The sequence below is a fragment of the Oryctolagus cuniculus genome, chromosome 7 (genome assembly GCF_964237555.1).
Source record: "Oryctolagus cuniculus chromosome 7, mOryCun1.1, whole genome shotgun sequence".
NCBI lineage: Eukaryota > Metazoa > Chordata > Mammalia > Lagomorpha > Leporidae > Oryctolagus > Oryctolagus cuniculus.
Window position 1 is genome coordinate 130,252,718 of NC_091438.1, and position 15,389 is coordinate 130,268,106.

General features: G+C 51.8%; 1 protein-coding gene across 1 annotated transcript; it reads right to left on the reverse strand.

Moving 5' to 3' along the window:
• Positions 1–9,183: 9,183 nt before the first annotated feature.
• Positions 9,184–14,959, reverse strand: ZNF691 (zinc finger protein 691). The gene is made up of 2 exons (XM_008265436.4): positions 14,879–14,959; positions 9,184–10,660 (listed from the first exon to the last, which is right to left on the reverse strand). The coding sequence occupies exon 2, from the start codon at positions 10,649–10,651 to the stop codon at positions 9,812–9,814; it is 840 nt and encodes a 279-aa protein (XP_008263658.1). The 5' UTR covers positions 10,652–10,660; positions 14,879–14,959; the 3' UTR covers positions 9,184–9,811.
• Positions 14,960–15,389: the final 430 nt, after the last annotated feature.

A 15,389-nucleotide genomic window follows, 5' to 3' on the forward strand; every position in this document is an offset into this window, starting at 1 on the left:
AATTCTGGTATTGCAAGTGGAAGCTTAACCTGCTGCACAATGCCAGCCCCTCATTTATGATGTTAAACATTTGAGTCTTCTCTACCTTTTCAAAATTAATCTACCTGGGGCTGGTGTTGGAGTGTAGTGGATTAAGCTCCACCTGCAATGCTGGCATCCCATATGGACACTGGTTCAAGACTCAGCTGCTCCACTTCCAATCCAGCTCCCTGCTAATGGCACCTGGGAAGGCAGTGGAGGATGGCCCAAGTGCTTGGGCCCCTGCACCCATGTAAGAGACCTAGAATAAGCTCCTGACTCCTGGCTTCAGCCATTCCCAGCCCAAGCCATTGTGGCCATTTGGAGAGTGAACTAGTGGATGGAAGATCTCTCTCTCTCTCTCTCTCTCTCTCTCTCTCTCTCTCTCTCCCTTCCTCTCTCTCTAACTCTGACTTTCAAATAAATAAATCTTTTTTAAAAATTAATCCAGCCAATTCTCATTTTTTCTATTTGTTTATTTTCTACTTCATTTATTGCTGCTTTAATCTTTATTGTTTCCTTCTGCTAACTTTGGGCTTCTCCTTTTTCCAGTTCTTTGAGGGATAAAATTAGGTTGTTGACTTGAGATTTTTCATCGTTTTTAGATGTTCACTGCTCTTACCTTCACTGGTGGTGCTGCTTTGATGCATCCTGTAAACTGTGGTAAGCTGCATTTTCACTTTCATCAGTCAATATATCTTCTGATCTCACTCATGACGTCCATTTTGGTTGCTCAGGGGTATATTGCTCAGTTTCACATCTGACAACTTTCGTTTTCCTTTTGCTATTGATTTCTAGTTTCAATCCAGTGTGATTGGATAAAATAATATAGTTGCAATCTCTTACATTCTTTAAGACTTGTTTTGTAGCCAACCCAGTGTTGTATCCTGGAAAACACTCAGTGTTTACATGAGAAGAAGGTAAATCCTGCTGCTGTTGGGCATCCGTGAGGTCCAGCTGATCTGGTGTATTCCTCCAGTGCTGTTTCCTTAGTGATCTTCAGCCTGGTGCTTCTGTTACTGGAAATGAGGGACTGGGATCTCGCTCACTGTGTCACTGTTTCGCCCTTCAGTTCTGTCAGTGTTGTACATATTTGTGCTCTTCTGTTGGGTCCATGTGTATTTTTAAAAATTTTTTTTGACAGATAGAGCTATAGACAGTGAGAGAGAGAAAGAAAGGTCTTCCTTTTGTTGGTTCACTCCCCAAATGGCCACCACGGCCAGTGCTGCGCCGATCCGAAGCCAGGAGCCAGGTGCTTCTTCCTGGTCTCCCATGTGGAAGCAGGGGCCCAAGCACCTGGGCCATCCTCCACTGCCCTCCCAGGCCACAGCAGAGAGCTGGACTGGAAGAGGAGCAACCAGGACTAGAACCCGGCACCCATATGGGATGCCAGTGCCACAGGCAGAGGATTAACCAAGTGAGCCATGGCACCAGCCCCGGTCCATGTGTATTTATTATTGTTACATCTTCCCAAGGAACTGACACTGCTATTATATAAGGCCCTTAATTGTCTCATAACAGCTTTTGAATTAAAATTTGTATTATCTACAAAAAGAAAGCCACCCCTGCTTTCTTTTGCTAAATGCATAGAATGTATTTTTCATCCTTTCTCTTTTTTTTAATAAAGATTTATTTATTTATTTGAGAAGTAGAGTTACAGAGAGAAAGGTCTTCCAACCACTGGTTCACTCCCCAGATGGCTGCAACGGCTGGAACTGGGCTGATCCAAACCCAGTTGCCAAGAGTTTCTTCTGGGTCTCCCATGCAGGTACAGGGGCCCAAGCATTTGGGCCATCTTGTACTGCTTTCACAGGATATAGCACAAAGCTGGATCAGAAGAGGAGCACCCGGGACATGAACCAGCGCCCATACGGGATGCTAATGCCACAGGCAGAGGCTTAGCCTACTGCTCCACAGCACCGGCTCCATTCTTCCTCCTTCAGCCTATGGGTCTTTTTGTATCTATAGCGATTCTCTTGTAGTACACAGCATAGCATCATACATTTTTTTTTTTTTTTTGACAGGCAGAGTGGACAGTGAGAGAGAGAGAGAGAGAGAGAGAGAGAGAAAGAGAGAAAGGTCTTACTTTGCCGTTGGTTCACCCTCCAATGGCCGGTGCGCTGCAGCCAGCGTACTGCGCTGATCCGATGGCAGGAGCCAGGTACCTTTCCTGGTCTCCCATGGGGTGCAGAGCCCAAACACTTGGGCCATCCTCCACTGCATTCCCGGGCCATAGCAGAGAGCTGGCCTGGAAGAGGGGCAACCGGGACAGAATCCGGCTCCCGGACTGGGACTAGAACCCGGTGTGCCGGCGCCACAAGGCAGAGGATTAGCCTAGTGAGCCGCGGCGCCGGCCTAGCATCATACATTTTTAAGACATGTATTTCATTGGAATAGTTCTAGGCAAACTGAGAGGAAGGTATAGACATTCTCTGAACCCCATCGCTCACACTTGTATAGCCTCCCTCATTATCAGCACCTCCTACCCAACGGGCCCATCTCTCCCAACTGATGAACCTACACTGACAACGTCACTATCACCCCAAGTCCATGGTTTGTGTTAGGTTTCACTCTTGACACTGTACATTTTATGGGCTTGTACAATGACAAGCAGCCATCATTAGTGTATTACACCTAGTGTTTTCACTGCCCTAAAAATCCTCTGTGCTCCACCTGTTCATCCCTCCCTCCACTCTTTCTCCTAAACTGCTGATCTGGGGGCTGACGTTGTGGCTTAGTGGGCTAAGTCTCCACCTGCGGTGCCAGCACCCCATATGGGCACTGGGTCATATCCCAACTGCTCCATTTCCAATCCAGCTCTCTGCTATGGCCTGGGAAAGCAGTGGAAGATGGCCCAAGTCCTTGGCCCCTGCACCCATGTGGGAGACCTGGAGGAAGCTCTTGGCTCCTGGCTTCAGATTGGCTCAGGTCTGTTGCAGCCATCTGGGGAGTGAACCAGCAGATGGAAGACCTCTCTGTCTCTGCCTCTCTCTGCAACTCTTTCAAACGAATAAAATACATATTTTTTAAAAAATAAAAACTATTGATCTGTCTACTGTCACCATAGTTTCATTATTTTTTTTCAGAGTGTCATATAGTTGGAATCACACAGTATGTAGCCTTTCCTCATTGGCTTCCCACATTCAGTAATATGCATTTACATCTCTCCATGTCTTTTCACGGCTTGAAAGCTCATTTTTTAAAAAGATTTGTTTATTTTATTCGAAAGGTAGAGTAAGAAAAAGGGAGAGGCAGAGAGAGAGAGAGATCTTCCATTCACTGGTCTACTCCCCAGATGGCTGCCACAGCTGGAGCTGGGCTGATCCAAAGCCAGGAGCCAGGAGCCTCTTCCAGGTCTCCCATGTGAGTTGCAGGGGCACAAGGACTTGGCCCATCCTCCACTGCTTTCTTGGAAGAGAAGCAGCTGGGACTCAAACCAGCGCCCATATGGGATGCCCGTGCTGCAGGCGGAGGCTTAACCTACTAGGCCACAGTGCCGGCCCCACAGTATCCCCTGTGTCAACGCACCACAACATAGCCATTCACCTACTGAAAGACATCTTAGTTGCTTCAAGTTCTGGAAAATGTTAATAAAGTGACCATAATATCAATGTGCACATAGAAACCAGTGGACATATATGGCTGCTGGCTTGATGCTAAATGTTTTTTTTAGTAACTGCCAAACTGTCTTCCAAAGTGGCTGTATAATTTTGGGTTCCCACCAGCAATGAATAAAAGCTCCTGTTGGGCCCAGGGCTGTGGCTTAGCAGGTTACACTATTGCCTGTGACGCCAGCATTCCACATGAGTGCCAGTTCAAGTCCCAGCTGCTCCATTTCTGATCCAGCTCCAGGCTCCTGCCTTCTGCCTAGCCCAGTGCCGGCTGTTGCAGCCATCTGGGGAGTGAGCCAGCAGATGGAAGACCTCTCTCTCTCCTCTCCACTCTCTGCAAGTCTGCCTTTAAAATAAATAAGTAATAATCTTTAAAGGAGGAGGAGGCAAAAGAGAAGGAAGAGAATAAAGTACAGTGGTACATTTCAAAACAATGGGCTTCTGCCTTCCCAGGCCAGAAGCACGAGGGGGCTTCTCTCCCACACTTACTTTGAGAACCTGGCCAAGCCTCCAGAGCTTAAATTCACACATGCGTGCTGCCCTCTCCCCTCTCCAACCGACCAGCTCCCCTGGGGCGTTTAACCCTGTCTTGTGCACACCTGGCTTCCAGACATTCATCAATTACAGTTTATGTTTTCCTGCAGTGGCAGCGGCTCCCCCGGAGGCCGGGTACCAGGATGTTGTACCTCTCCCTGTACACGCATCTGCCTCTCCAGTTTGGGAAGCAGTGCTTTATTGCCCTTTTATGTATCTAAAAAGAGCTGCTGATTCTTCAGTTTGTTCAGCAGTCATTTGTTAGGACAGCGTGGTGACCTCCAAGCTCCCTATGTGCAATCCAGAGCTTGGACTCTTATTTTTAAATCCATTCAGCCACACTGTCTCTTGATTGTGGAGATTCATTTACATTTAAAGTAATTACATGAGGCCGGCACTGTGGTGCACGGGGTTAAGCCACAGTCTGCAGCCTTAGCATCCCATATGGGCGCCAATTCAAGTCCCATCTGCTCCACTTCTGATCTAGCTCCCTGCTAATGCACCTGGGAAAGCAGCAAGGGATGGCCCAGTGCTTGGGTCCCTGCACCTGCATGGGAGACCCAGAAGAAGCTCCTGGCTCCAGACTTCGGTCTGGCCCAGCCCTGGCCGTTGTGGCCATTTAAGGTGTGAACCAGCGGATGGAAGACTTCTCTCTCTGCCTCTCCCTCTCCCTCTCTGTAACCCTACCTTTCAATAAATCTTAAAAAATAAATAAATAATTGCTGATAGGGAGCAACTCCTGTTGCCATTTTATGATTTCGGTCCTGTAGCTGTTCTCTCCTTTCCTTTCCGCTTCCCCTCGTGCTGCGCCGATGATTTCTCTGTGTTGATGCACCTTCACGCGTTTCTCATTTCCTCCGGTGTACCTTTTGTGCTTGCCGTGAGGCTTACACAAACCCCCTACAGTCCTAACAGTCTACACTAGGCTCACAACAACTTTAGTCCTATACAACTGTTCTCCTACACCCTTCACTTCATGTCAAAAATTACATCTTTGTATATTTGGTGTGTGTTAACAGCTTCATCATCACAGTTATTTTATTCTTTTCTCTTTTAAACTCTACCCAGAACTGAAGGTGATTGGCACCATGCTTATGCTGCTCTGTATCTGTGCACACATTCGCCCTGAGCAGCGAGACGCACGCTTTGGGACCACTTGTTTTGCTAACATCTTTCTGTCTCACCTGGGGCGTAACGTTGGCATATCTTGTAAGGCAGGTCTAGTGAAGACGAGTTCCCTCGGCTTTCGTTGGTCCTGAAGTCTTTCTTCCTCCCTCATTTTTGAAAGGCAGTTTTACATCCTTATTTGACAACCTTTTTTCATTCTTTCAGTTCTCTGACGTGATCACTACACTCTCTTCCGGCCTGCAGTTTCTGCTGAGAAATTCCGGATCATTCTATGGAAGCATCCTTCTACGGGATGACTCCCTGTTCCCCGGCTACTTCAGGGGTCTCTCTGGATCTGATGTGGACAGCTGCACTGCACGTTGCTTGGTGCGGGCCGCTCTGGTTCATCTCAGTCGTTCTTTGAGCTTGGGTTTGGACATTCACTTCCTGCCTCAAATCTGGGGAGCTCTCTGGCTCCTTTGCCCTCCTCTCCTTTAGAAACTCCTGTTCTGCACATTTTGGTTCCCTGGATGTGCCGCCCAGAAGTCCCTATGATTTCCTCACTTCCCTTCATTCTTTTTTATTTGTTCCTCTGATTTGATCACTTCAAACCGTTTCTCTTTGTGTTTGCTCTTTTACTTGATCAAATCTGCTGCTAAAATCTAGTGGATTTTTAATTCAATTATTGTATTCTTCAATTTCAGAATTTTTTTCATAGGTTCTGTTGTAGTCTTTATTCATGCATCCCATTTCTGTGGCTTAACAGACTGACTTCATCGGGGAAAACCTTCAACAACCAGCCCAGCTGGATTCTGGGGGTTTCTGAATGCCTCTGTGGGGAACTTCTCTGAGCACCTGCTTTTAATGTCCCCAAGAGGTTTCCCAGTTTCCTTTTCAGGAGTTCTTGATCTTGTGCTCCCCCTGGTGTCCATCTGCAGTACTGCAGGTTCCCTGGAACTAATCTGCAAGCTGCCCGGCCCTCCTCAAAGCTCAGTGGTCCCCATTCAAATTATGCCAGATCCTCCTCGGCACCCCAAACAAGACAAAAATCAATCCTTCAGGCAGCTCCTCCCACCCTGCCTAGGTAGCACCCCAGACCCTTCTCTTCCCTCCCTGCGCAAACCAAGCCGCAAGTTGGGAAGCCTCTCCCAGGGGCGCCTGCCGCTCAGGCTGGGCAGGTCCCCTGGTGCTGCAACCCCAGTCTTTGCTACCAGTGGCCACCACGCATCCCAGCTGTTCCAAGGTCAGTGGCACTTCAAGCTAGGCAAGAAAGCCGGGGGAGGGGCGGCAGTGTGTAAAGTGAAACAGCTCCTCCTCCCCATTTCACTGTGGCCTTTCTTGGCTGCTTGTCTGGGGTACTGAGCCTTCTGAACTTGGGTCCTACAGTGCTCCCAAAGGTATCTAGCCCATTCCTAAGTCAGTGCCTCTGTGGGGGCACAGAGGTTGGGACTTCTTATTCCACCACCTTGCTGAAGTCACTGCCTCATATTTTTATGTGACATTTCACCTAAAATGTCATCAACTTTAAGAACCCTCCTCACTTAAGAGATGTTAAGGCGGGAAAAGAAACCTGTAGCAATGGTAGGTCAGCATGTACAGTAAGATGCACCACAGCCATGTGACAACAGCCCAAGGAGGGACAAGGGCCGAGACGGGGGAGAGGAAGCTGGTGATCTTTGTGATGCCCCCAGGTCTAGAGAGGATCAGGAACTTAGGTCGCTCACTCGCTTACTCCCTCAGTGTGACAGAATCTGAAGAAGCTGATGAAGGCACTGAGTTCTGTGACAGGGATAACAGGGCCAAAACAAAGGCAGCTCACAAGGGCACAGAAACCTCAGATGGATCAACGGGCCATGGACCCCAGGAGGGTACAGAATTGCGGGGAGGGTTTGGACTTCTCCACTGTGTGGAACTGGCAAGGTTCTGAAGCCAAGGGACAGAACTCCCTCTGGCCGGAGAGGGCCCCGACTGGCCCACGGTTCACATAAACAGCACAGTCGCAAATACTTGAGCCTTTTAGTTAATCTTTCATGCTGGCCTAGTGTTCTCCATGAAGGGCGGATGTGACCCTGTCATCCACAGGTTAAAAACTCTTCATTGCCCACAGTCCAAAATGCCTCTGCGTGGCGCTGAGCGTCAAAGTCGGCCGGCCTATCTTGCCAGGCCTCTCTGCTCACACAAGTCACTACTACTACCTCAAGTACTTCCTTGTTCCCTAAAACACCGAGTTTCTCTCCTCCATCTGAAACAACCTTCTGCTTCTCTTTACCCGGTAAACATCTACTCATTCCTCAAGACAAAATTCAGTATCCTCTCTCCCCCACTTCACCACTCAAGTAAATGAACTACTCTGGATTCAAAAGCATGGACTAATTCAGCAACCCTAGCCTGTGAACCTTAGCCTACGAAAAGGGCAAATGAGATTGGCTAGGGAGTCATGTCCCAAGAGTGACACAGGTGCCTGGTACACTCATCTTCAGCCTGACTGGCAGCCGAGTCCCAAAGAGTCACAGCAGGTGTCACTCACACCAAGCATGACCGTGGGTACAGTGGGATCAGACAGACCTTGATTCAAATCAGCTGTTAGTAGGGCAGGCCATGGAGCCTTGCAGGATTCTCTTATGTAGAAAGTGGGGACACCTTCCAGGGTGGCATAGGACTCAAATAGCAATGCTAAGGGCGTAACTGGCCCTTGGCAGCTGTTCCATAGACGGCGGTTTTTATCATTTACTGAATCAGCCATTCAGTTGTACCATTTACAGGTGCAACTTCAGGTGACCATATGCTTACAATACTTTGTGTAGACATTCTCAAGGAGTGGGAAAACGTGTACAGAATGAAAGTGCATACAAATTGTAAAGAGAGAATTCAATTTAAGAGAATCACTGAGGAAGTCTTCCTTTGTAGTTCAAAAAAATTCCAGGGTCAGCTCCTAGCTGTCTGACAGCCTGGTTCCATGCTGTCAAATGCAGGCAATTCTTACCTCACAGGGCTGTGGTGAGAATTCACTAAGATGATGAGTGTAAAGCTCGCGTAAAGGCATATCCCTTCCCGGGCAAGAGGCAGGGCCCAAATCAGACAGCCAGGTGGTCACACTCCACCCACTGGCTACCAGTGAGGAGAGGCCTCACTCTAGCAGCTCTGGGCTCCAGCCTGACAAGAGAGGTAGAGAAGGGTCTGTCGTACTTGTTAGAGGAAAGCTGTGTGGGTGCTAAACTTCCACACGGAACATTCTAGTCTGCCACGTGCAGCCAGCTGTAACCCAGGAAAGGAAGCCAGGCCTGATGCCTGCCAAGCTGCCCCAGCCGTGGGGACTGCACAACTGCCACTCAAGGCAGGGACTCTCTTTGTGGGTCTTCGATTTCTCTTGTCTCACCCCACTCCTCCTCCCATTCCCTGCCTTTGCCATTTGTCCTAGGCATAGCATCAACCGTTCATCTGAAGTTGAAAAGGTTCTCACTTCCCACAGAGCAAACTGCCCAGGGCCAAAGCAAGAGGCCACACTGGCTCCCACCTCCAGCCAGACTCCCAGGCGGCTCCTCCAGAAGCCACCCAGGTGAGTGGAGTGGAAGGAGCAGGACAAGCAGGATGGAACTCCACCTCCTCCACACACCTGCTGCGAGACTCCACAAAGAACCTCTTTCTTCATCACATACCCTTGAGGGTGGCTGTCACAGCTGCACAAGATACAGGATGTCAACGTGGCGGGTAGAACCAACAGCACAGACTGCATACTTGATTAATGCCAGGTCCCACGTTTCCCCTTCTCCCCAAAGGCCCCGGTCTCAGCCGACTTTCCTTTGCTTTCAGAGCAGCTGTCTGTCCATCCATCCTAGACTTCAACTCCTTCCACAACGGCTGCACTGGGACAATCTCCCCGGCTTCCCACTTCCCCGAATAAGTACACAGGTCCTTTTCGTTGAAAGGTTTTACTGCCAATCTCTCTGAGGACACAGATGCGGGTCGGGATGGGGAGAATGGGTACAAACGTGGGGTAGTGTGAAGGTTGCTGGACCATGGCTCCCTGAGGGCTTCCCTGAGGCAGGACCTCAAACCTCTTCTCCAGGCCAAGGAGACCCCTCCCACTGGGAAGGCTGCTCCTTGCAGCCCGGGCATCTAGAAGCTACGTCGGGGACTGCAGGGGGAACCAGCAGGCCATGGTGTTGCACCCTAAGTGGTTCACAGTCTGGAGGACCTTCAGACGTGACCCCATCTCACAGCTACTTCCTGGGAGGCCGGGGGCTGCTGCCCTAATGGCCCAAGCATGTTCTGCGATCATCCCATTCCTTGTTCACCTCGTGCAGCAGAAGCCAGAACTGGGGCCTCTGACTCTCCAGGGCAAGAAACCTCCTGCCAAGAGGCAAGGATTGTCATTCAGAGCCCCTTTTAACACCTTCCCGGAGGCTTCACTGTAATCGGACACCATCCCCCACATGTGGGATGGAAGGGCTTGAGGTCAAGTGGCAGCGGCATACCCTAAAGATCGACTTTCTCCATTAGGTTGGGTCTCGTGCGGTCTCCCTGTCTAAATGGGACCCCCTTCAGCTGCAATCCTTGCCGGCCTGCTCGCCCAGGTGTGTTTTCTGGTGGCGGATGAGGTTGGAGCTCCGGGAGAAGTGTTTGCCACAGAGAGTGCACCGGTAGGGCTTCTCCCCACGGTGGGTCCTCTGGTGCGCCCCGAAGTTGGAGATGTCGCTGAAGGTGCGGCCGCACTCGGCGCACTCGTAAGGCCGCTCGCCTGTGTGCGTGCGGTGGTGCACGCCGAAGCTGGAGCTGTTGCTGAAGCTCTTGCCGCACTCGCAGCAGATGTAGGGCGCTGGCTCCAGGTGGGTCCGGCGGTGCACGGCCAGCGTGGCGCTCTGGCCGAAGCTCTTGCCGCAGATGTCACAGCGGTAGGGCCGCTTGCCCAGGTGATCCTGCTGGTGGGTGGTGAGGTCCGAGCGCCGCCGAAAGCTCTCCTGGCACTTGGGGCATTGGTAGTGCTTCTCCTCCAGGTGGATCCGCTCGTGCCGGATGCGGTTGGAGCTCCTGGAGAAGCTCTTGCCGCACTCGGAACACTTGTAAGGCTTCTCGCCGGTGTGGATCCGCTGGTGCATCCTCAGGTTGGAGGTGTTATTGAAGGTTTTGCCGCACTGGGCACAGGTAAAGGGCTTCCCGTCTGCCTCGGGCCGTGGGTGAGCGATAGGGCCCCCTGGCTCTCCGGCTGGGGCAGCAGCTTTCTGCCAAGGCGGCTGGGGGTGGGTTCCTTGCGGCCCCTCCGACAGGCTCTCCTCCCGAGGTGGGATCTGAGGACCCTCTGGGTCATCCACTCGCCAAGGCTTCCCCCCTTCCCCTTCCTCAGGCAGGGGTGCTTCCGGACTCTGCTCCTTCTCACTGCCCATCTCTGAACCCTGAGAACGAACACAAACGGCCAACACCTTTATTCCTGGGGCCAGGCCAGACCACAGGAAGCTTCTGCTCACTGTGGAGCCATCCGGCAGGAAGCACCTCAGTTAACACCTTCTACTTAGTCACTTTCAAGTGATAAGTTGTCATGGACATTTCAGGCTACCCAACAGAGCAAAAAAGAAGGCAGTGGCTTGGCCTGCCACTGATAGATGGTATCTGTGCGATGTAATGTCACTTCCCGACACCACTGAATGACGAGAGTCTAGGCTATATTTTGTGTGCAAGTACAGGAGCTTCCATTTGGGGATAAGTTCCTTCTGCCCAACTGTAAGTTAACTGAAACTCTTTCAACTTTAATCTCTTTGGGAGACCCTTCCTTAAAAGTATCCATGTACGTGCCTGCTTTCAAACCAAAGTGATAAAAGCTCCTATCCTTGAGGCTCCTCTCATTCACAGGGCCCAGCTGTGAATCCTCGAAGTGTTCTGCCACCCGAGCCCTCTGCAGGCACACCACGGCTGGCAACTAAAGGGTTAACATCTGGTCCCTCTGAGCCTGCTGCAGGGCCTGAGCTGTGTCCGATTGATGGTGCCTGCTCACACCACGCCCTCCCACCACACACACACACACACACGCCATAGCCATGTGCACACACCACAAATACATTCAGTCATGCTGTCACGCCAGTCACATACACCACACACAGCCACATACAAGGCCCCCCCCACCACACATATCACATATACCATCCACAGCCCTCCCAAACCTATAGCCACACACAACACAAGGCTACACACGTTATCTCATACACACATATAGTCACAGACATGGGTACACATCCATACCACACACATACAGCCTTACTCTCACACCATACACAAACCACACTGCCTCTCCCCAACCCCACACACAGAGCCGAACCCACTCACTGCCCGGCAAGGGCCTGCTTACACAGACATCAGTAAACGCCTGCGCAGCTGCACAGACTCCTTGGAGTCCCCAGAGCAGAGGACAGGGAAGTGGAAAGAAAGGAGAGTGCTGGCTTTTCCTCTGGGCCTTGCCCAGACAGTGCCACCTCAGTAGGCAGAGTGGGCTGGTGGAGATGCTGTCCCCAGGTGACACGAACAAAGGGACGAGGCAGGAAGCAAGGCCCATGTCAGGAAGATGGAAGAGTGCTAGTGCTCACTCCTTCAGGGCCCCAAGTACTTTGGGGGGGGGGGCGTTCTGGGAGAAGGGGCACTGACCACATTTAGGGCTGGGTTACAATGTGCCTCACACTCCCTTGATGATGGTGTGCAGACGACTCGGCCACGACTCCGTCCTCACTAACCCTGCGGCCCCTCCCTACGCTGTACTAGAATACACCCTCGGCAGAGTGTGGGACACCGTCCCTCGGCAGAGTGTGGGACATGTATTGTCAGCAAAGGACAGCTGCTCGGACAATTGTCCTAGGCCTGTGAAGAATACAGGAATGAATTAAGATCCTTTAAATGATCCTCTTGGGAGAGAAAAAATGTTTTAATGAAAAAAAGAGTATATGACCTCATGTAATGTAAAATGTGAAATGTGGGCAGAACCCCAACTCTTTAAGGAGCAGAAGTCAACAAACTCTTGCTGCACAGGCCCAGATAACAACTATTTGGGGCCACGGTACCTCTGCTGCCCCTATTCAACTCTGCCATTGCTTTATGAAAGCAACCACAGATAAGACAAAGGAATGAGTGTGGCTGTGTTCTAATAAAACTTTATTTAAAATAGGAGGCCTGGGCTCCTGGGTTCATCCTGGCCCAGCCCTAAATGTTTCAACCATCTGGGAAGTGAACTGGCAGAAGGAAGGTCTTTGTGTGTCTGTGTGTGTGTGTCTGTGTGTGTGTGGTGTGTCTCAGCCCAAGCCCCAATAAATAAATCTTTTTTAAAAATACAAGGTGGTTGTGGTGCAGTAGGTTATGCCTGTAATGCCGGCATCCCATACGAACAATGGTTCAAATCCCAGCTGTTTCACTTCTGATCCGACTCCCTAATGTGCCTGGGAAAGCAGCAAAGGATGGCCCAAGTGCTTGGGCCCCTGCACCCATGTGGGAGACCCCAGATGTAGATACTGGCTGTTGCATCCATTTAGGGAGTGGACCAGCAGATGAAGGGTCTCTCTCCGTCTCTCCCTCTCTGTAACTCTGCAAATAAATCTGGAGGTGAGGGGAAAGTGAGGTTTTCTTGGTTTAAAAAAAAGATTTCAGAGTTACAACCCGCCCCCCATTCTCAGTCCCCCTGCCTACATCATGTCTCTCCTTGTGACATTTTATGTCCACTATTACTTGTCTGACTTCCCCTGCTAAAACATAAATTCAATGAGGGCCAAGATTTTTTGTTTGTTTGTTTTATTCCCCAACGTGACCCAAACTCCTAGAGCAGTGGAAGACATAAGCAGTAGGTTCTTAATAAAATTCTGTTGCCTAGGAGGAATAAAGGCAGGCAAGACCTGCCCCGGAATCCTGTGTCTAGTCCCCCTCGGCGGCGGCAGTCTCCTGATTCCCTCCCACTTTCTTCTGTAGCCACCCACAAACCTTGTGTTTACAACGCCTGGCAATTTCCACGTCTGTGTCCTCTAGTAGTTTACAGGCAACCTGAGGAAAAGGACCAGGTCAACTTAATCTCCCCTCCACAGCACAGTCTGGGTGCTGTGGGTGAATGGAGGAACGGATGTGGTTTTCATTCACTCCGGGCCCCTGCCCACCCACCTGGGGCTCCAGCATCCTCTATACACAATGGGCCACTTCCCAAACTGCTATTCTGAGAGCCTATAATTTGCCAAAGTCTGGCTCTACCCGGGGCTGAATACCGGGTCAGTGTAAGAGCAGAAAGACTGGGGATTATGATGACCACACTGGAACAGCTAATGACACAGTGTAGCGCAGCGGCCAGGAGCACCAGACACCTCCATGCAGTGCAGAAGGCTAAGTCCCAGGGGACTGGGAAAGCACCTGGGCCCTTGCCCCCACTGTGCCCACCCTTCAGTGCCTCCCACGTGACACAGGAACCAACAGCAGTTGGCACTTCCCAAGCTCACGCCGAGTGCTGACCCTGGCGCGGATCTGAATTGCCTCATATCACTTTCACACCTATCATCCTTATTTTAGAGACGAGGAAATGGAGGATCAGTGAAATTCAGGGACATGCCCAGGGCTCATAGGGAGTGGCAGACCTGGGGCCTCTGCCCACCACGCCAAAGCCAATGCTATGAAGCACTGCACTAGTATTAGCAGCCAGGAGGGAGGCAAGGAAGACAAGCAGTGCGGTGGGGTTCGGACAACAGAGGCAGAGAGATCAGTGAGTGCTCGGGGAGATCAGGGAGGGGCAGCCCCACGGAAGAGGTGGCAATGACCTGCAAGTCCCAGGACCCCGGCGCTCACTGCCCACCCACTGAGAAGTCAGCGCAGCTAAGTAGTAGAAAGACACTTGGACACCTCGTTTCAGAGACAAAGGGGCAAAGGGGCCTACTGGGCCTGTCTTCCCAGCCACTCAGTGGCATGGGGAGGAGCAGGGGTGGAAGGAGTTGAGGCAGAGGCGAAGGCACCAGGTCTAAGGAGTAAACACCAAGAAGATGGGGGCTGGGGACCTGGGTTAGAGGGAAGGGCCAAGTGAGGGAGGAGGGGGGCAGGGGGACTTGGAACGACCACCAGGAGCAAGGTGCTGAAGAATGGGGAATGGGGCAGGGAGTGTGGGGGGCGGTGCAGAGGCAGAGAGGATGGAAGGAGGAGGGTCCCGGACGCTCTGCCACCAGAGGTGTCAGAGGACCGCGGCCCCGGGGTCTGGGTGGTGTGTTTCCGGACGGGGAGCAGCTGTGTCGGAGTCCAAGGGTGCACTCTTCTGGAGGACGGGAGCTAAGTTCAGAGAGGCCGCTGGGCTAGGGGCTGGGGGCTGGAGGCTGGAGGGATGGGACCGCAAACGTACCATCAGCAGCAGAGGGGCTGGAGTGCTCCAAGGCCAACAGAAGAAGGGGCCGGAGTGGGGACGGGGACAGCAACCAGCAACGGGAAAGGGGGGACAGGAGCAAGGGTCGGCGAGGAGGGGCCACAGGGCCCCTCTGTTTCCCGCTGCGCCCGGGAAGCAAAGCAGCAGCCTCCAACTTCTCCATGCGGGGGAAGGGGCCGTGCTCAGAGTTCCCCCGCGAAGTCGTGTCCGCCTCCCCCCTCGCTCCGGGACCTCCAGCCGAACCCGGACCCACCTCACTCCCGCCGCTCGGTCAGGGACAGCGCCGCCTCGGTGGGCCGGGGAAGGAGCCGGAGCCGGAACCCGGAAAGGATCCGCCTTCGTTCTCCAGGATTGGGTTCTGGCGCTAATTCTTCATTTCCATTGGTTGAAGTAGCTGTCACAACACACAAGACCAAGGCGAGATTGCCAATAAGCTTTGGCCTCTGGCGTGGCATGCTGGGAGTTGTAGTCCTGAGTAAGACGGTATTGGGGGAAATGTTTGGGAACTTCAGAACAGAGCTGCGGGAACCGGGTTCCGTTTTAAGTTATATTCCAGCGTCCAAGCCCAAGATGCAGGTTAGCTATTGTGGGAAATAAGCCCACCTGAGACCACCTACCCACCAAAGGATGGACTTAGAGACAGGAAGGAAACAGAGGAGGCATTTACTCACTCCCTGTCCAGAGAACGGGACCAGCAGGCGCCGCCCTCAGAAACTCAGCTCCTTTTAGCTCTGCCAGCAGAGGTCCCTTCCTCCAGGTCCTCA